Source organism: Ursus maritimus, unplaced genomic scaffold (genome assembly GCF_017311325.1).
Source record: "Ursus maritimus isolate PB19 unplaced genomic scaffold, ASM1731132v1 scaffold_14, whole genome shotgun sequence".
NCBI lineage: Eukaryota > Metazoa > Chordata > Mammalia > Carnivora > Ursidae > Ursus > Ursus maritimus.
This window is the reverse complement of record NW_024423786.1, coordinates 46,636,201-46,657,415: the sequence shown is the minus strand read 5'-3', so window position 1 is coordinate 46,657,415 and position 21,215 is coordinate 46,636,201. Positions and strand designations below refer to the sequence as shown.

Genomic DNA, 21,215 nt, shown 5'->3' with positions numbered 1-21,215 from the left:
TGCTTCACGGACTGTCATCTCTTGCCCTGGTCTGACCATGAACCAAGTCCCCACCACTGGGTTTCTATTCAGTTACAAAAATCTGGATAGACAAATTAGTCTGTTCCCTGAGCCCCTCTGCCTTCCCTTAGAGACCTTCAAACTATCTTCTTTTGACCCCCAGGATCAGCCAAGAGTGCTGAGAGCCGGACTGAGAATCAGAGGAAACATGAGCAATCCTCGGCCTTTGGAGGAGGTGGGCTGGGTGCAGTTTGGGGGCGAGGGGTGGGAGCATCTGGATAGAGAGAAGGTGAGGAGCTTAATGTTTCAGAGATAGTGGAGAGGGTGAAAAATCATGATATGTGTTCAGAGCTAGAAGGTGCTCTGTGATCATTCAGATGGAGAAAAAAAACACAGAGATGGAAACCAAGTTGGGGCGGGGGTACCCGCTGTATCTGTCTTGACAATCAAATTCCTATCACTATGGTTGATAGTGAAGATAAGAAAAGAAATTTTGACCCCAATATCTGTCTTCCTCAGACAGAACCAGGTGGGATCTCAGTATTAGCTTCAGAAATTCTGAGACCTCTTTATATGAGAGAATGATGCTCAGAACACTCTTGGGAAGGACAGAGAGAGAGCCAAAGTCACCAGTGTGATAGCTGGAGGGGACCTTCACAATCCCCTAGAAACACACTCATTGTCTATGTTTGAAAACTGAGGCTCAGATGGGAGCAGTGATTTCCCCAAGAGCTAAAACAGAGTCAAATCCCAGGTTAAATCTCCAGATTTGGCAAATAAAAATAAAGGACGCCCACTCAAATTTGCATTTCACATTGACAACAAATAATCTTATAGTATAATTATATCCCATGCTATATTTGGGACATACTCATACTAAAAAAACAAAACAAAAAAAAAAAAACAACACTTTTTTTTTAATTTGAAATTTGAATGTAACTGGGCATCCTATATTTAACCCAACCACCCAAACCCCAGGCCTCTTTGGACCACATCTTCTGCTTCTCCTTGACTTCCTCATCCCTTTGATGATTTTTGTCAACTCTTGGCCCAGGAGGTATATGACATGTCAGGCGCCCGCTTAGCCCTGACACTGTGTGTCACCAAAGCCCGGGAAGGTTCAGAGGCGGACCTGGATGCTCTGGAACGCATGTTCCAGCAGCTGGGATTTGAGAGCACCATGAAGAGAGACCCCACCGCCCAGGTATTGTGCTGCCAGCCCCACGCCAATGAGGGAGAGGGCTGGACCAGAAGGTGGGCTCTGGGGCCACCCCTGAGTCTGGCCATTCCTCTCACTCCAGCAATTCCAGGAAGAGCTGGACAATTTTCAGCAGGCCATGGATGCCCGGAATGACCCCATCAGCTGTGCTTTTGTGGTGCTCATGGCACATGGGTTAGAAGGTCGCCTCAAGGGGGAGGACGGACAAATGGTGGAGCTGGAAAACCTTTTCGAGGTTCTGAACAACAAGAATTGCCGGGCCCTGCGAGCCAAGCCTAAGGTGTACATCGTGCAGGCCTGTCGAGGAGGTAGGGACAAAGCCAAGAACACGGCGTTTGTGTTCCTAACCCAGCCTAACCTAATCCAGAGCCCCAGCTAAGCCTTGGTGTGCCAGTCTGTCTCGTGATGACCTCCTTTCCCCATCTTTTTCTCTGACGTTGCCTTGTCCTCTTCTTGACTCTTCAGAACAAAGAGACCCCGGTGAAACAGTAAGTGGAGGTGATATGGTGTTGATCACAAAGGACAGTCCCCAGACCATCCCAACATACACGGACATCCTCCAAGTCTACTCCACCGTGGAGGGTATGAGCTCCCAGCTGACACAGGGTGGCCTCCTGCTCCTCCTCCTTGCACACCACTCCTGACTCCTGACCTCTAACACGCTCCTCCAAGACCCACCCTCTCCCAGGGCCTCTCGCACCACACACACCAACCCTCCCACTCCCATCGGAGCTCTCCTGAGCCCTCTTCTCTGGAATCCTTAGGGTACATCGCGTACAGACACGACAAAGAAGGCTCCTGCTTCATCCAAACCCTGGTTGATGTGTTCACAGAGAGGAGAGGACCCATCCTGGAGCTTCTGACAGAGGTGAGTTGGGACAAGCTACCTGGAACCCTCACCCAGCCTGAGCAGGGAGGCTGAGCCTCTTCCAAACCTGTCTGCGTTTTCCCCCTCTCCTGCCCCCAAGCCCAAATCCAACCTAGGTCCCAACACAGAAACTAGGATACCCACCTCCTAGCAATGAGTTTCCCTAAAGCAGGAAATTCCAAACGTCAGAGTAAGTGAAATAATTTAGATGAAATACAGATAAATTTCTGTAAACAAAACCCATAGGTTTAATCATTGGTTGAGCAAACTTTTTTTCTTCTAATGGTTATATGGTTTTACGGTGGATTAGAAAAAACATAACAAGAATGTCTAACCAATGATTCCATAAAGATTATGGCAGAGGGTGAGACAATAAAGTTCTCCTGTTTTAGGACATGGAGATACACCTCCCTTGTTCTCTAACCTTCTCCCTATAAGCCCACCACACCAGCTCCCCTAGGGACCCGATCCCAAGCTGACCACACCTCTTGCTTCAGGTGACCCGGCGGATGGCAGAAGCAGAGCTGGTTCAGGAAGGAAAACCAAGGAAAGTGAATCCCGAAATCCAAAGCACTCTTCGGAAACGGCTCTATCTGCAGTAAAAGTAGAAAGGGCAGAGAGGGGCTGTCTTTCAAGTGCTCTCTCTGCCCCATGGTTATTTAGAGGCAGCTCTCACCACTCCCCTAAAATCTACTCTTCCCAAGGCCAAATGGCACCCAGCCCCTCTTTCATCACACGCCTCAAGCAGGTCATCTTTCTATCTGTCCCTGTCCTTCTTAAAGCAAGCCAGACAAAACATAGTGCAAGGTGCAGCAGTACCATTAACATTCACCTCCTCAGGCTGGAATCTCTACCTCTAGTAATACAACCTAAGAGTATATTTACTTATTGTACTTTCTGTTCCTGTCTTTAACTGAAACCCTTTTCTTTCTCCCATTAATTATACCTATGCAAATATAAATGGATAAAGCTCAAGATTTTCCACTGATAAACCAATGCCCACTCACCACTTTCCACCCCAATCAAACTTCCACGGGGTCCTGAATCTCACTTGGAGTTATAACCTCCTCCTGAGAACCATATCCATTTCCATCTCCCAGAGATTCCCTCCCAACCCCTGGAGAATTAGTAAAGCAGGAATCTTCTCTCTTTCCAAGACTACTCTTCCTTGGGAGACTGGTACCTTAAATCATTCTCCTTTTAGCTCATGGGCTCTTTCTGGCTAATGGAGCTGTTTCATCCTCTATGCCAAATCCTCTAATGTCACCCTGTGATTTTTCAGACGGTGTGGTAGAGACCCAGAGAGGTTAAAAGGCTTGTCAAATGCCACACAGCAGGGTGGCTCAGTTGGTTAAGCATCTGACTCTTGGCTTTGGCTCAGGTTGTGATCTCATGGGTCATAGGATCAAGCTCTGCGTCTGGCTCTGCACCCAGTGGGGAGTCTGCTTGAGGATTCTTTTCTGCGGATTCTCTCTTTCTGCCCTTCTCTCTCTTTCTCTCCCTCTCTCTCTCGCTCTCTCATAAATCAATCAATCAATCAATCAATCAATCAATCAATCTTTTTTTTGTTTGTTTAATTCCACACCATAAATCAGTGGGAGGGTCAAGTTCTGGTTTGCAGCCCAGCGCCCTTGCCACTGCCTGCTAAGTCTTGAAACATCATAAAACTATTCTAATTAGAGGAACTTCCTAATAAAAGCTCTCCCTACTTGGCAGTCGGAGCTCCGTGGAAGACCCACAAGTCCTGTCAAGGCTAGCCCCGTGAGATTCTGGCACTGGGCTGGAATTTGAACCAGACACATTGACTTCCAAGTCTATGACTCATGTCTCCCCATCTCCAGCCTTGACCTTCCCCACTGAAATAACCCAGAGGCATATCTGCCATCATTGAAAATTCATGGCTAAAGATGAGTCTTTTCTCCCCAGAGACTCCTCCCTGACACCCTCACTCAGAGACCACAGGTTCAGAATTCTGCAGTTATCTATGACTCCCCTCTTCTTATCTCCTTTCAAATGCCACCAAGCGCAGTGTTCAGCACAGCCTGACTTTGAAACAGTCCTCACATCTGGATGCCCTTCCCTTACATGTCATTCTTCAGGCTCAAGTCCCATCCTCCATGTCTGCATCTTTACACCATCTTCCTGCCTTGCCTCTCTGCCTGCCCACTTCACCTCTCCTCTGCCCTCCATCTACAATTCCTGACCTCTCTAGAACACTCAAGAACACACAATGGTGCCCCATCTCTTTGATATCAAGGCCAAACTCCACACCCTTATTTCTCACATCCTTACAATTTCCCCCTGTACCAGCAATCAGCTAAACTCATCTCCTACCTCCCCCACCATGAATTCACTCCTCCAACAACACAAATGTCCTCTTACTCATTCCTGCCTCTGAGGCTTTTGCTCACCATTTCTCCGAGCTGGAGTGCCCTTTCTCTCACGACCTCCCACCCATACGTATTCCAAAGAGCCATTCTCAGTATTCTTTCTCGCTGATTCTCCACTCTCACCCAGGATGAGATACTGATGATTACAGGATTGAGAGCAGGAACAAGTCTTGGATCAACATAAAGGATGTTCAATAAACAGATGTCAAACTTTAAAAATATGTGTTGGAATCTCTTCTGTGCTTAAAACGTGAGGCTAACGGGAAAGGCGTTATAGATTTGGTTCCTTTTCCTCAGTGGCCCACTGCCCCACAGACATGTCTATCATGAACAGAGAATCAGGAACCTCATCCCATCTCTCTCATAAAGACAGGTATGTAGGAAATTTATAGTTAGAGGCCACACTTCCATTCCAAACGGTTATGTTTTACATGATTGCATCATCTCCAGAATGTTCCTGAAGAAGTATCCAGACACAGAACTGTAGCTTCTCAGAACCGTGAGGGACCTCGGAGATTAGCTAGTTACAGAATCACAAATATTTAGCAAGTGTGTCACGTCTCTCTCATCCGGGTGCCCATGGCAGACACGACTAATCAATCACACCTTTCCCACTGAACTGGGGTGCAGTCTCAAAGTATTTCTCCTCTTAGCACTCCAGGAAACATAAGCACATCATTAAGGGGGGACTTGTCTAGAGTCGCCAAGTTCTTCAGTAGCAAACTCAAGCTCCTCATTCTACAGTAATAGCAGTAAAAGCATTCTGCAGAAATAGTCATGGCGGCAGTGCAGGCTTTATCCATGGGAATGGCACAGCAACTGGCTGAGGCAGAGTTGAGTACACAGGGCCAAGTGATCTGGGATGATGCATTTACTGAGTCCTATACACTCACCCATGTGAAAACCTGTGGTCCAAACACCCAGTGATTCGAGTCTCCAAATAAACACAGGGATCAGCAAACTATGTCTCACTTGCCAAATCCAGTCTGCAATCTGTTTTTATAAATAAAGCTTTATTGGAACACAGTTATTCATTTACACGTTGTCAATGGCTCCTTTTACCCAACAATGGCAGATTTACGTACTTACAAGACAACATATGGCCTGCAAAGCTGAAAATACTTACTACCTGGACCTTTTCAGAAGGGTGTCAGCCCCTGCCCTAATGTCCTTCCAACAAATTCCCATTTTGCTGAAATCAGCCAGAGTTGCTCATCGCCAGAACCATACCTGATACAACAGGTGACAGCACTGAAATTAATGACTTAATTCTTTAAGACCCCTCATTAAGTATTTCCCCCAAGTATTTAGTAAGGATTTGAAAGTGTATCCTGGAAGTTTATTCCTGAGTATCAAGGGCACATCCAGGTTTTGTAGGACCTGTACCATTGCTGTGGGAGGAGTTCCTCTTTCAGAAAAATACCAATATATAGAATTAGTACAGCCGTATGAGTGCATTGTCAGGTCTCTCCCAAGGCCTTGGAGAGGCCCATGAAAGTGAGGTACCAGCCACTTATGCTTTGTTAGCTTCACGGAAAACCCACCTCTGTCCACCACCTGTTCTCTAAGTCACTCTCCCAAAGCAGCAGGGATGGTCATTTTTTAAAATGAAAATCTGACCTGGGGAGCCTGGGTGGCTCAGTCAGCTAAGCATCTGACTCTTGATCAGCTCAGGTCTTGATCTCAGGGTCCTGAGTTCAAGCCCCACTGTTGGGCTCCATGTCCCCCAAAAATGAAAATCTGACCTGCCTTGCAACTTCTTAAAATCTTTCAGTGGCTTCCCACCACCGTTTGAATAAGGAAAACAGTCTTCATTTGACTGCTAGGTGTCATGTTTTCATCTCTATCCCTCCCCCTCTTTCTGCCCCAATCACATTGGTCTTCTGTTTTTCCCAAAAAAGCCTCTTTCCCACCTCAGGTCTCTCTGCCTAGATCATTTTTGCCAACAACCACTTTATCCTTCATATCACAGTTCAAATATCATTTCTTCAGGGAAGTCTTATCCATCACTCCAGACAAGATCAATGTTTACAGTTCTTTGTAGACTTTTTCTTCAAACCACAAGTCACACTAAAATCTGCACTTAATGGCTCCAAGACTAGACTTCTGTTGTCATAGCCAATGCACTTCAAGGTCATTTGTTACTGCAGCATAACCTAACCTATGCTGACTGATATACCAGACAAGGTTGAAGGTCTAAAGTGGAGGATCCAGTTTAAAAATGCACATTATAACGAAAGATGCTCTGAGGTTCCTAGCAGCCAAATAGGAAACTCACAGAATCCATGAGATTAAAACAAATCCACTTCTCATATCTACGAATACATTGAACCATATTAAAAGTTTATTCTCTTAATCATCTCACAATACACACATATATGAAATCGTCGCATTGTATACCTTAAACTTACACAGGGTTGTATGTCAATTATATCTCAATAAAGCTGGGAAAAGTTTTAATATTTTTTTAATTTCTAAAAAACATATCCACTAACAAGGGAGGCACAAGGAACCAATGACCTAAGCCATTTTAAAGGCCTCCAGCTTAGCATAAGACATGAGAAATGCGATGGGATGTCTACCCAAAGAACTTGGAATACAAACTGGTCTGCCTTCATTCTGATTGACTAGGTTATTTGGGGGATAAAAACATGTCAGCTGTTTATGATGTTGTTTTTCCAGATGATCAATTAAAGGAAATGAGGTCACCCACATTTTGGTCAATTAACTAAGCCAATCACCATCCTGCTATATTTCCTTGCCCACAGTCCACACCCATGGCCTCAAGTCAAGCTCCTTATGCCCATCTGATTTCTTGTTATGTTCTGACAGCACACGGCGTACAAGAGGAAGATAGGGAGGAAGAGGAGCAATCCATGACTTGAATTTTTTGGTTTTTGTGGCCAGCAACATCACCTCATTCTAGCTTCTATCTTTTTTGCCCCATATGCAGAACCAGCATCACCATGCCCTCTCAAGTATACCAGCACCAGCTGATCAGCAACATCTCCTCAGAGCCATCTATGGGTACCAGATCCACATGATATCCCCCTCTTCCTCCTCTAAGCTTCTGGGATCTGATAAGTTCAGCTCTTCCCTTTGTTTCCCAGCCTAGGCTGATCAACTGATTCCCCCAGGATCTCTCTCTGTTTTAACTCTAGTATCAGATTGCCTTTTCTGTCCTCCACCTGTTTAATCAATTCCCATATTCAGTTCTTTCTGTTAAAATACCTTGAGTGTTTCTATACATGGATAAACCTTGAAAACATTATGCTAAGTGAAATAATGCATTACACAAAAGGACCAACATTACATGATTCCACTCATATGCAGAACCCCAAATAGGTAAATTCACAGAGATGGGATATAGATTAGAGGTGCCAAGGTGGCTCAGTCAGTTAATCATAACTCTTGATCTCAGCTCAGGTCTTGATCTCAGGGTTGTGAGTTCAAGCCCTGTGTTGGGTTCCTTGCTGGGTGTGGAGCCTACTTAAAAAATAAAAATAATAATGAACACTGGGTGTTATATGCAACTGATGAATCACTAAACTCTACCTCTGAAACTAACAATACACTCTATGTTAATTAATTGATTTTAAATTAAAAAATAAAAATAATAAAAGAAAAGAAAAATATTTTTTAAAAAAGAGATGGAATGTAGATTAGAGGTTGTCAGGGGCTGGAGGCAGAGGGGACTGAAGGTCTATTGTTTGATGATTACATAGTTTTGTTTGGGGTGAAGAAAAAGTTTTGGAAATAGTGATGTTGGTTGTACATCATGAGTATAATTCATCCCACTGAATTGTACACTGAAAACTGGTTAAAATGGCAAATTTTATGTTAAATATATTTTACAACAATTTTTTAAAAATTAAAAAGGTATCATACCTAAAAGCAATGAATTGTAACACTTTAAATGGTAAATTGTATGGTATGTGAATTATATCTCAATAAAGCTGTTTAAAAAAAGTGATGAGCACTGGGTGTTATACACAACTGATGAATCATTGATCACTACATCAGAAACTAATGATGTACTATACGTTGGCTAATTGCATTTAAATTAAAAACAAAAAACAAAAAAACCTTGAGTGCTTTGCAGTGAAGGAAACTAACCAAGTGAAGGAGGAGTTCATGTGGATTTCATGTAACTTCTGAAATGATGTGATAAAAGGGGCACTTCACCTCTGGTGTATTTTCTCCAAAAATCCATAACCCCAATCTAAACATGGGGAAAATATCAGACTCAGATTGGTTGACATCCCATAGGCTGCCCAACACGTCGTCCTCAAGACTGTCACGGTCATGAAAAGCAAGGAAAGACTGAGAAACTATCACAAAATAAAGCAGAGTGGAGAGACACAACAATTAATAGCATGTGGTACCCTACGTCAGAGTTTGGAACAGAAAGAGGACAATATTGGAAAAACTGGTCAAATCTAAATAAAGTCTTGAGTCTCATTTTTAAAAAATAAATAAATGGGGTGTTTTCATTCCCGATTCCATAACACCATGCTAACGATGAGAAAACATCAAACAAACCTAAAATAAGGGACATCTTACAAAACATCTGACCAATGATGCTCTTTAAAACTGTCAAGGTCATGAAAGACACGACAAGACAGAGAAATTGTCATAGATAGGAGGAGACTAAGCAAACAAGATCATAAATGCAATGTGGCATCCTGCTTTGGATCCTGGAACAGAAAAAGGACATGTGTGGGTAAATTGGTAAACTCTAAATAAAGTCAGTAGTGCTGTGTTAATGTTAGTTTTAACAAATGCACTCGGGTTACATAAGATGCTAACATTAAAAGAATCCGAACATAAACTCTCTGTATTATTTCTTTTTTTTTTTTTATTATGTTAGTCACCATACAGTACATCCCCGGTTTCCGATGTAAGGCTCAATGATTCATTAGTTGTGTATAACACCCAGTGCACCATGCAATACGTGCCCTCCTTACTACCCATCACCGGTCTATCCCATTCCCCCACCCCCCTCCCCTCTGAAGTCCTCAGTTTGTTTCTCATAGTCCATAGTCTCTCATGTTTCATTCCCCCTTCTGATTACCCCCCCTTTCTTTATCCCTTTCTTCCCCTACCGATCATCCTAGTTCTTATGTTCCATAGATGAGAGAAATCATATGATAGTTGTCTTTCTCTGCTTGACTTATTTCACTTAGCATTATCTCCTCCAGTGCCGTCCATGTTGTAACAAATGTTGAGAACTCGTTCTTTCTGATAGCTGAGTAATATTCCATTGTATATATGGACCACAACTTCTTAATCCAGTCATCTGTTGAAGGGCATCTCGGCTCCTTCCACAATTTAGCTATTGTGGACATTGCTGCTATGAACTCTCTGTATTTAAATCTAAAAGATTCCAAAACAAAGAGTTTATTGAAAACAAACAAATATTGTAACTGGAGTAGTTTTTGTTTCCCTGACTTAACCCTGATTGCTAAAGAACGTAATCATCACTGAATATAAAATAGGGGAAGTAGATCAACAGTTTCTAATCTATGTAGATGATTTTATTAGTTTTAATCTGTTGCTATTAGAATACAATGTAATTTCCAAGGCATGATAAAAGATTAGCAAATCATAAAATTTTTGTGCAATGCTTGATATTTGTGCAATGCTAATTTTTTCAGCATTTTAGCATTTCGTTTTTTCCAGTTTTGTTGAGATAATATTAACATCCAGCACTACATAAGTTTAAGGTATACAGCATAATTTCTTGACTTACATGTATTGTGAAATAATGACCATAGCAAGTTTAGTCATTTCATATAGATACCGAAAGAAAGAAGAAAGAAAGAAAGAAAGAAAGAAAGAAAGAAAGAAAGAAAGAAAGAAAAAAGAAAGAAAGAAAAGGGAAGAGAAAAAACTTTTTTTCCTTGTGATGAGAACTCTTAGGATCCACTCTCAACAACTTTCAAATACACTATGCAACAGTGTTAACTATGGTCCTCGTGTTGTCTATTACATCGCTAGTACTTATTTATCTCCTAACTGGAAATTTGTACCTTTTAACCCCCTTCCTCCGTTCCCCCTTCTCACATGCCCCACCTCCGGTAACCGTAAATCTGATCTCCCTGAGTTTGGTTTTTGGGGTTTTTGTTTGGTTGGTTGGTTTTTGGTTTTTGGTTTTTGGTTTTGTTTCCGTTTTTGTTCTGTCATGTTGAATTTTGACATTGTGCTTAACTGGAGAAGAATTTAAATTTTTGCTCCTAGCGCTTGGGGTTAGAACACTATTATGTCAAGATGAATTATCATTCAACTACTCTGTACCATCCGGGTGGGTTTAACTCTTTAATAAAAGCAACATATCTACTCCTTTAGACAGACTTTTTGTGAGGGAAGAAACTAGGGAACAGATACTAAGCATTTCCTGACTATACCCAACATTTTCCCACTGATTATTCTGCAGAATAGGGTGAAGCCAGAGCTGGTGGGAAGACTGAAAGAATAATCCTCCCATTCAAACCACAGAATTAAAGAATGTTTGTCACCCAGAAGATGCACCCTGTGGTTTACATCAATTATGCATATATCCATATGGGGTTCCTATGTTCCAGTTTCCCAAACTTTGGTCTTTTGCATGCTACTTTCATCCCATATCTACATATCCCTGCATTCATTATTTCATTGATTTTTTTAAGGATTCATTTTTTTTTATTTAAAGGCAGCAGCTACCCACACAATACAATACTATTTGTAAAAAGAACAAAGGATTGATTTGGGCTATAGCAAGAATGAAATTGAAATGTTATGCTAAGTGGGAAAAGCCCTTATTGTATGATTCAATTTATATGAAATATCCATAATAGGCAAATCATAGAGACAGAAAACAGATTAGTGGTTTCCAGGGGCTGGGGAAGGAAGAGATGGGAAGGACAGTTTAATGGGTATGCGGTTTGATTTTGAGCTGATGAACGATTTCTGGAATTCGAATACACCAAAGACCACTGAACCCTATATTTTCAAAGGGTGAGTTTATGGTGTGTGAATTATATATCAGTACAGTTGTTATTTAGGAAACAGTTACCTATTATGATAAGTGGAAAGTCAGTATCCCTTTGCCAGAAATAAGAAATAAACATTAAGGGGCGCCTGGGTAGCGCAGTCGTTAAAGCGTCTGCCTTCGGCTCAGGGCGTGATCCCGGCGTTCCGGGATCGAGTCCCACATCGGGCTCCTCCGCTAGGAGCCTGCTTCTTCCTCTCTCACTCGCCTGCTGTGTTCCCTCTCTCGCTGGCTGTCTCTCTGTCACATAAATAAATAAAATCTTTAAAAAAAAAAAAGAAAGAAACATTAAAATATTATTCAGCCATAAGAAAGGAAATCCTGCCATTTGTGACAACATAGATGGACCTTGAGGTCATTAGGCTAAGTGAGATAAGCAAAGAAAGGCAAATAGTATATGATATCACTTATATGTAGAATCTGAAAAGCTGAACTCAGAGAGAGTAGAATGGTGGTTACCAGTGGGAGTGGGGAACTGGGGAGATGTTTTAAAGGATACAATCCTGCAACTAGTACATAAATAAGTTTTGGAGATTTAATGCCCAAGTTAGTGATTATAGTCAACAGTACTGTATTATATACTTGAAAGTTGCTAATGACGTATTACATGTTGGCTAATTGAATTTTAAATTAAAAAAAGAAAGAAAGAAAACTGCGGGGCGCCTGGGTAGCGCAGTCGTTAAGCGTCTGCCTTGGGCTCAGGGCGTGATCCCGGTGTTCCGGGATCGAGTCCCACATTGGGCTCCTCCGCTGGGAGCCTGCTTCTTCCTCTCCCACTCCCCCTGCTTGTGTTTCCTCTCTCGCTGGCTGTCTCTATCTCTGTCAAATAAATAAATAAAATCTTAAAAAAAAAAGAAAGAAAGAAAGAAAACTGCTACAATGCTAGATCTTAAATGTTCTCACCACAAAAAAGGAAGTTATAATTACATGATGTGATAAAGGTGTTAGCTAATACTATGGTGGTAGCCATATTGCAATATATAAATGGAACAAATCAACACATGGTGTATCTTACAAAATGTTATATGTCATCTCTTCCAGATTGCTTAGTTTATTGGCATATAGCTGTTGATAAAAATTTCTAATAATCCTTCCAATTTCAATGGTGTTCGTCGTGACCTCTCCTTTTTCATTCATAATTTTAATAATCTGGGTCCTTTCTCTTTTCTTTTGGATAAGTCTTGCCAGTGGTCTGTCAATTTTATTGATTCTCTCCAAGAACCAGCTTCTAGTCCTGTTGATCTGCTCTACTGTACTTCTGGTTTCTGCTTGATTGATTCCAGCTTTAATTTTGGTCAACTGCTTCCTTGTGCGTGGATTAGGCCTGTCCCTCTGTTGCTGTTCCAGCTTCTTGAGGTGAGAATATAAAAACTGCATTTTAGATTTTTCTATTCTTTTGAGTGAGGCTTGGATGGCTATGTATTTCCCCCTTAGGACTGCCTTTGCAGTATCCCATAGGTTTTGGACTGTTGTATTTTCATTCTCATTGGTCTCCATAAATTGTTTAATTTGATTTTTGATTTCCTGGTTTATCGAGTCATTCCTGAGCAGGATGGTTCTTAGTCTCCAAGTGTTTGAGTTTCTTCCAAATTTTTCCTTGTGGTTGAGTTCCAATTTCAGAGCGTTGTGGTCTGAGAATATGCAGGGGATAATTTCAATCTTTTGGTATCGGCTGAGACCTGTTTTGTGACCCAGAACATGGTCTATTCTTGAGAATGTTCCATGGGCATTAGAATAGAATGAGTATTCTTTGGTTCTGGGGTGTAGTGTTCTATATATATCTATGAGGTCCAACTCGTCGAGTATGGCATTCAAAGCCTTTGATTCTTTGCTTAGTTTTTGCCAGGGTGTTCTGTCTATTTCTGATAGTGGAGTGTTGAGGTCCCCTACTATTAATGTATTTTTATTTATATGTCTCTTTATTCTGGTTAAGAGTTGGCTTGTGTATCTTGCTGCTCCCCTGTTGGGGGCATATATATTTATAATTGTCATATCCACTTGTTGAATACTTCCCTTAAGAATAATATAGTGCCCTTCTGCATCTCTAACTATAGTCTGTAGTTTAAAATCCAATTTATCTGATATGAGAATTGCTACCCCAGCTTTCTTTTGAGGTCCATTTGCGTGAAAGATGGTACTCCATCCCCTTACTCTCAGTCTGAATGCATCTTTGGGTTCAAAATGAGTCTCTTGTAGACAGCAAATGGATGGGTCATTTCTTTTTATCCAATCTGCAACCCTGTGGCATTTTATAGGACGGTTCAAACCATTCACATTAAGACTGAGTACTGAGAGATAGAATTTTAATGATGCCATGTTGCCAGTAAAGTCTTTGTTTGTATTGGCTGTGACTTTCTGTTCTGTATCACTCTTGGGGCCTTTTTACTTTTATAGAACCCCCCGTAATATCTCCTGTAGGGCTGGTTTCGTGGTTACAAAATTGGTTAGTGACTGGCGATTCTGAAATGTCTTTATTTCTCCATCAATTCTGAATGACAGCCTTGCTGGATAAAGGATCCTTGGCTGCAGGTTTTTCTCTGAAAGAGCTTTAAAAATGCTCCCCCAACCCTTTCTCTCATTCCAGGTCTGTGTAGACAGGTCTGACGTAATTCTGATGCTTTTGCCTTGGTACGTGAGAAATTTCTTTGCCCTGGCCGCTTTCAATACTGTATCCTTGCATCTAATATTTGCGAATTGCACTATGACGTGACGTGGCGTAGGTTTGTCGTGGTTGAGCTTGGGAGGGGTCCTCTCTGCCTCTTGGACACGAATGTTTGTTTCCCTTGCTAGATTAGGGAAGTTTTCAGCTACAATTTGTTCAAATATCTCTTCTAGACCTCTGTTTTTCTCCACCCCCTCGGGGATGCCGATGATTCTAACATTGGATCGTTTCATTGAGTCAGTAATCTCCCGTAACCTACATTCGTGGGCGTGGATTTTTTTAAGACCATCTTCTATTTTCATTTTTTCCTCTATTAACCCATCCTCCAATTCACTAACCCGTTCCTCTGCTTCTGCGACCCTGGCCGTCAGAGCCTCTAGTTTTGCCTGCATTTGGCTCATAGAATTTTTAATTTCTGTCAGATTCGCTCTCATTTCTGTCCTTAGGGATTCTATATTCTCAGTAACCTTTTCGTTAATAGTTTTTTCAATTCTACTCATCATTTTGACCATCGTTACTCTGAATTCCATTTCTGATAATTTGGTTACATCCATATCCATTATTTCTGTGGCAGAGGCCACAGAATCACTGTCTTTTCTTTGCTGGGGGGGGCTTCTCCTTCTTGTCATTCTGATGAAGAGAGGTTGCGGGGTTTCCAGAGCCCAAATTATTGACTGGGTCCCAGGCCGTGCCCCTTGTTTTATAGGGATCTTAGGGATGTGGGCTTCTTCTTTAAAGATTTTATTTATTTATTTATGTGGCAGCCAACCAGCGAGAGAGGGAACAGAAGCAGGGGAGTGGGAGAGGAAGAAGCAGGCTCCCAGCGGAGGAGCCCGATGAGGGACTCCTTTCCGGAACGCCGGGATCACGCCCTAAGCCGAAGGCAGGCGCTCAATGACTGCGCCACCCAGGCGCCCGGGTTGTGGGCTTCTTGATTTTTCAGCCTGCCTTCTGTGTTCTGGGGGAGGGGCCTGCCGCGCCAATACTCAGGCAACCCTGTTTGGGTAGATACCACCTTATGCCAGTTAGAATGGCAAAAATAGACAAGGCAAGAAACAACAATTGTTGGAGAGGATGTGGAGAAAGGGGATCCCTCCTACATTGTTGGTGGGAATGCAAGTTGGTACAGCCACTCTGGAAAGCAGTGTGGAGGTCCCTTAAAAAGTTAAAAATTGAGCTACCCTATGATCCAGCCATTGCACTACTGGGTATTTACCCCAAAGATACAGACGTAGTAAAGAGAAGGGCCATATGCACCCCAATGTTCATAGCAGCAATGTCCACAATAGCTAAATCGTGGAAGGAGCCGAGATGCCCTTCAACAGATGACTGGATTAAGAAGTTGTGGTCCATATATACAATGGAATATTACTCAGCTATCAGAAAGAACGAGTTCTCAACATTTGCTACAACATGGACGGCACTGGAGGAGATAATGCTAAGTGAAATAAGTCAAGCAGAGAAAGACAACTATCATATGATTTCTCTCATCTATGGAACATAAGAACTAGGATGATCGGTAGGGGAAGAAAGGGATAAAGAAAGGGGGGGTAATCAGAAGGGGGAATGAAACATGAGAGACTATGGACTATGAGAAACAAACTGAGGGCTACAGAGGGGAGGGGGTGGGGGAATGGGATAGACCGGTGATGGGTAGTAAGGAGGGCACGTATTGCATGGTGCACTGGGTGTTATACACAACTAATGAATCATTGAGCCTTACATCGGAAACCGGGGATGTACTGTATGGTGACTAACATAATATAATAAAAAATCATTTAAAAAAAAGAAGAAGAAGAAGACAACAATTTTAAGTGGTTATTTCAGCCTTATGTACAATTTTAAAACGCAACAAAAAGGTGGAGTAAATCATTATTTGTGCACCCCGTGGAATATTAAGCAGCCATTGAAGAGGTCATCAGAAAGAGTATGTGACAGTAGAGAGAAGAGTGAGCACAGAATGTTAGGTAGACATAAGCTCAGAGGCCAATAGTATGCTTCATGCACTCCCAACCAAGCTCAAAAAAAAATATGCATATGGGCCAAGAGTAGAAGGAAACCAAACTGTGCAAAATTCTCCAAATACAGCATGATTTTTTACACGTGCTATTTCCTCTGCCTGAAATGTTCTCACACACACACAGAAACAGACACACACAGATGGACAAATTCATATACACACATATAGACTCGTAGGTACATACACGCCCACACAACACACACACACACACACACACGTACACATACACACACAAGTATATACATGCATAAGTACACATACACAAACACATATATACATCCATATGCACACATGGACATGCCCAGCCAACACAAACACACACACACACACACAAGTGCACGTACACATGCACACTTATGCACTCATGTGCATAGAACTAGGGGCTGAATTGTGTCCTCCCAAGATTCATACATTAAAGTCTTAACCCCCAGGGCCTCCGAATGTTTCTGTATTTGGAGATAAAGTATTAAAAGAGCTAGTTAGGGTAACCTGAAGTCATATGAATGGGCCAATATATGAATAATCCAATGTGGCTGTTGTCCTTATAATAAGAGATTAAGACATGGACAGTTACGGAGGGGGAACCACGTGAGGACACAGGGAGAAGACAGCCAGCCGCAGGTGCAGGAGAGAGGCCTGGGGAGAAACCAGCCCTGCCGACTCCTTGATCTCACACTTCCAGCCTCCAGAACTGTGAGAAAATAAAATTGTTGTTTAAGCCAGTCCGCAGTACTTAGTAATGGCAGCCCCAGGAAGCTAATACACACACACTCACATATGCCCACACAACACACATACACACGTATGTGCACATTCACATATGCACACGTACGTGCACATTCACATACACACATGTGTGCTCATATACACGTATGTCCGCATCGCACACATATGTGCACATTCACAAATTATACACGTATGTACACATCTGTGCTCGTACACACATGTGCCCACACAACACACATACACACATATGTGCACATTCACACACATGTGTACTCATATACACATATGCCCACACAATACACATACACAAACACTCCCTTCTTCTTCAAGACCTGACTCACATCACCACGTTTGTGAAGCATTCCCTGGCCCTTTCAGGTATATAAGTTGCTCCTTCCTCGAATATCTAACACTATGGAGACCTCCCTTCATCCATTCATTCTTTCATCCCACAAGTATCAGTTGAGCACTGACATTCCTCCAGGAGCTGAGAATAAAGCAGTAACCAGCCCAATCTCTTCTACCTGGCACTCACACTCAATTATAATGCTTATCTCATTGTACTGGAGTTCTTGGTTTATATGCCTGTCCTCTTCCTCAGGCTATGAGCTCACAAGAGATCTACCAAATGAAATCCGTCTCAGAAGATTAGGGAATTCTGTGGATTTCTGATGACCTCATCAATAGTAGGATGGATACATTTGCCAAAATGTGTGTATGTGAATGTGTACTTCCGTGTTTGTGTATACTTAGGTTTGTGGAGCTCTAGATTCCGTGGTTTTGTTAACTTGGATTCTCCCAAAAGCAGACACTAAGACAAGATCTTGGGTGCTTATCTCTGTTGGGAGATGGCAGCGGTGGGGAGCAAAGTGGAGATATTTAACCCATCTTTCCGACTGTAACTTTGGTTAACATAGAGAACAAAAGAGTAGGCTGTCAAAAGAGGTCATCATTAGAAGTGATCTAGCAGAGGCTGGTGCCCTGACGGACTGAAACAGCATGCAGGACTAGGCAGTTCCGAGTGGGATGCCCTGAGAGCAGACTGAATACCCATTCAGGACAAAGGATCAAGGCTTGGGAGGTAGGAGGATGCATGGAAACAGTCCTGAGAAACAAATAGCAATAATTATCAATTCTTTTTCACAGATGAAGAAACTGAGACTCAAGAGGTAATACCACTTGCTTACATTTTTGCAGCAAGCAAGGAATAGGGGTGATATTGTAACTGTGGTCTGCTTGCAGAGCCAGAGCTCTTCTTGTTCAGTCCACTGTTGTCAGTGGAAAAACCTAGAAGTGCCTGATTACAGCAATAAATCCTTAAAGGTCTGTGTCTATAGTGCTGAGATGGCGCAACACCCCCACACATATCTCGCCAAGGGCATCAGCCTCTAGAAGCCCAGAGGTACAAACGTGCAAAGTTCTGGCTTTGTACATGGCAATTGGCCAGCCTTGCACAGTAAGGTGTCCCCACCACCTGCAGGAGAGCCAGGAAACAGCCTTGCTCAGTGCTCTTCTTTACAACCATGACTTCTACCTATGAGCACCATATTGACCAACAACAACCACCAAAATTAAGGAGAAGCACAGTCTGAAACTTTCCGCTTTGCCTCAAGTGAATCAATTCCTCATGGACTATATACCTGGCCATAATCAGTCAAACCGATCAGAATAGCCTTTCTCTTCCCCTTCCCCCCAGCTAGACTTTACTCCTTCTTGGCTAGATCTGACTAAGGGCTATGACTTTGAGGATGCAACACTGTCAGTTGAGATCTGGGGCAACATGTCAGGTGCTGGAAACATAAGCAAGCTTGTTGAGCTCTACAAACTACCAAAGAGCTACAGTGCAATGACCACTGGCACTTTTTTTGAGTGCTGACTGTATGCAGTAGCTGCCCTATGCACTTTACATACATTACATCATACAAACCTCACAACCTGCCTGCGAGGCGAGAAATAGTATCATCCTCATTTCTCAGGTGAGGAAAGGAAGGCTCAGTTGTATTTAATGACCTCCCAAGGATCTCACATCCACCAGGTGGCAGAGCTAAGGCTTGTCTGACTTTAACCACTACCCTTTTCTGCCTCCCAACATCTGCAGAGACCAGCAGACATATACAGGAGAGAATGCCTACTAGCATGGGAATAGACCAAACAGACTGAGCTCCCATCGTCCACCTGAGTGACCGAACCAAGCTCTCACAGAGAATGTTTACTGAGCACCTCTATGTAGATTCCCAGGCCTTTGGAGTATTTTATTTACGACGCTCACTCAAACACTGGATATTAATTTAAGGGATCGTTTCCAAGAAAAAGAAACTCAATTCAAAATATCTTACCCAAGTTATACTGCGGAGCAGTGAAAAGAGGTAAACGACTGTTATACACAGCCACTGTAATGACTCTCACAAAGACAATGTTAAGTAGAAGACAACAGGGGAAAATGTATACATGACTGTGTTTAAATGATGTTCAAGAAAAGGCACACGAATCTAAGGTGTTAGAAATCCAGAAAGCGGTTATCTTTGAAGAGAAGAGGTGAGTAAGAATGTGGAGGCATAAAAGGGCTTTGGGGCACTGGAGAGATGATAGATAGATAGATGATAGATAGATAGATAGATAGATAGATAGATAGATAGATAGATAATAGATAATAGATAGATAGATGATAGATAGATGATAGATGATAGATAGATAGATAGATAGATAGATACATGATAGATACATGATAGATAGATGATTGATAGATAGATGATAGATAGATAGATAGATAGATGATAGATAGATAGATAGATAGATAGATGATAGATAGATGATAGATACATGATAGATAGATGATTGATAGATAGATAGATAGATAGATAGATAGATAGATAGATACATGATAAATACATGATTGATAGATAGATAGATAGATAGATAGATAGATAGATGATAGATAGATGATAGATACATGATATAGATGATAGATAGATAGATGATAGATACATGATATAGATGATAGATAGATAGATAGATAGATAGATAGATAGATAGATAGATGATAGATACATGATAGATACATAGATGATAGATAGATAGATAGATAGATAGATAGATAGATAGATAGATAATGGATAAAATGTATATAGCTTTATATCCAGTTTCTTACAAATATATGTGTATATAAAATATATATAGTAGTACATATATAGTTTCTTAAAAATTTAAGCATACACTTCTAGAACCCAGCACTCATACTCTCAGAGATATGAAAACGTATGTCCACACAAAAACCAGCACATGAATGTTCATAACAGCTTTATTTGCAATAGCCAAATTGGAAACAACCTTCCATGAATGACTGGAAAACACATTACAGTTCATGAATACTACTTAGTCATCAATAGGAAGAAACCATGGGTACGTGCAACAACTTAGTTGAATCTCAAGAATATTATGCTCAGTGTAAAAAACCAAGCTTTATCGAAAGCCTACATGCTGTGTGATTCCATTAACATAACCTGTTGGACGTGATAAAGTGTGAAATGATATGTGTACCAAGTATTCATTTTAGCAAAGACTGGAAACATTCATCAGAAGAAAATTGATGACAGAGATTGTGGCACCATCGACTCATGGGAAATAAAGAGCTGTAAAAAAAAAAATTAAGGACATGAAAATACCACCAAAATAAATTGAGTAAGAGGGAGGAGATAAGATGAGTGCTGGGTGATCTATGCACAATGAATCACTAAATTCTACCTCTGAAACTAATTTTAAAAAGAACGCTAAAAAATAAACTAAGTAACAAATGCAAGACTCAGAACAGTATTATAGTATGCTACTTTGATGTACCAAAAGAGGGGAGAGAGAGAGAGAGAGAGAGAGAGAGAGAGAGAGTGTGTGTGTGTGTGTGTGTGTATAAAGAGACTCTGGAAGGTTACGTAAGAAATCATTAATAGGGGCAATCCATTGAGAGGGCTTGTTCAGAGCTGGAGGGATGGGGACCTAGATTGGGGGACAGCACTTCATTACTGCACGGCATGACTATTTTTTTAACCCAGAGTGAGTATTACACATTTTAAAAGTTAAATTTTTTAAAGACGACAGAAAGCCAATGGAAGAGAAGGTAAAAATAAGAGGATTCCAGGAGATAGGGGAGCAGAAATTGGGGTCATGATGTGAGCACCCCAACAAAGGCTCACCAACATTGTTGGTGGCAAGAGTAGAACAGAGATTCCCTAATTCCCCTGCAAAGTGCACTCGGCAGGGTTAATGAAGACTGAGCCCTTCGTGTGGGTGACAAGAGGGCGTTTTTAAC

The 21,215-nt window shown here is 41.8% G+C and overlaps 1 protein-coding gene across 1 annotated transcript; it reads left to right on the top strand.

Moving 5' to 3' along the window:
• The first annotated feature begins 208 nt into the window (after positions 1-208).
• Positions 209-2,689, top strand: CASP14 (caspase 14). The gene is made up of 6 exons (XM_008706425.2): positions 209-235; positions 1,055-1,204; positions 1,302-1,527; positions 1,685-1,801; positions 1,984-2,087; positions 2,585-2,689. The coding sequence occupies exons 1-6, from the start codon at positions 209-211 to the stop codon at positions 2,687-2,689; spliced, it is 729 nt and encodes a 242-aa protein (XP_008704647.1).
• Positions 2,690-21,215: the final 18,526 nt, after the last annotated feature.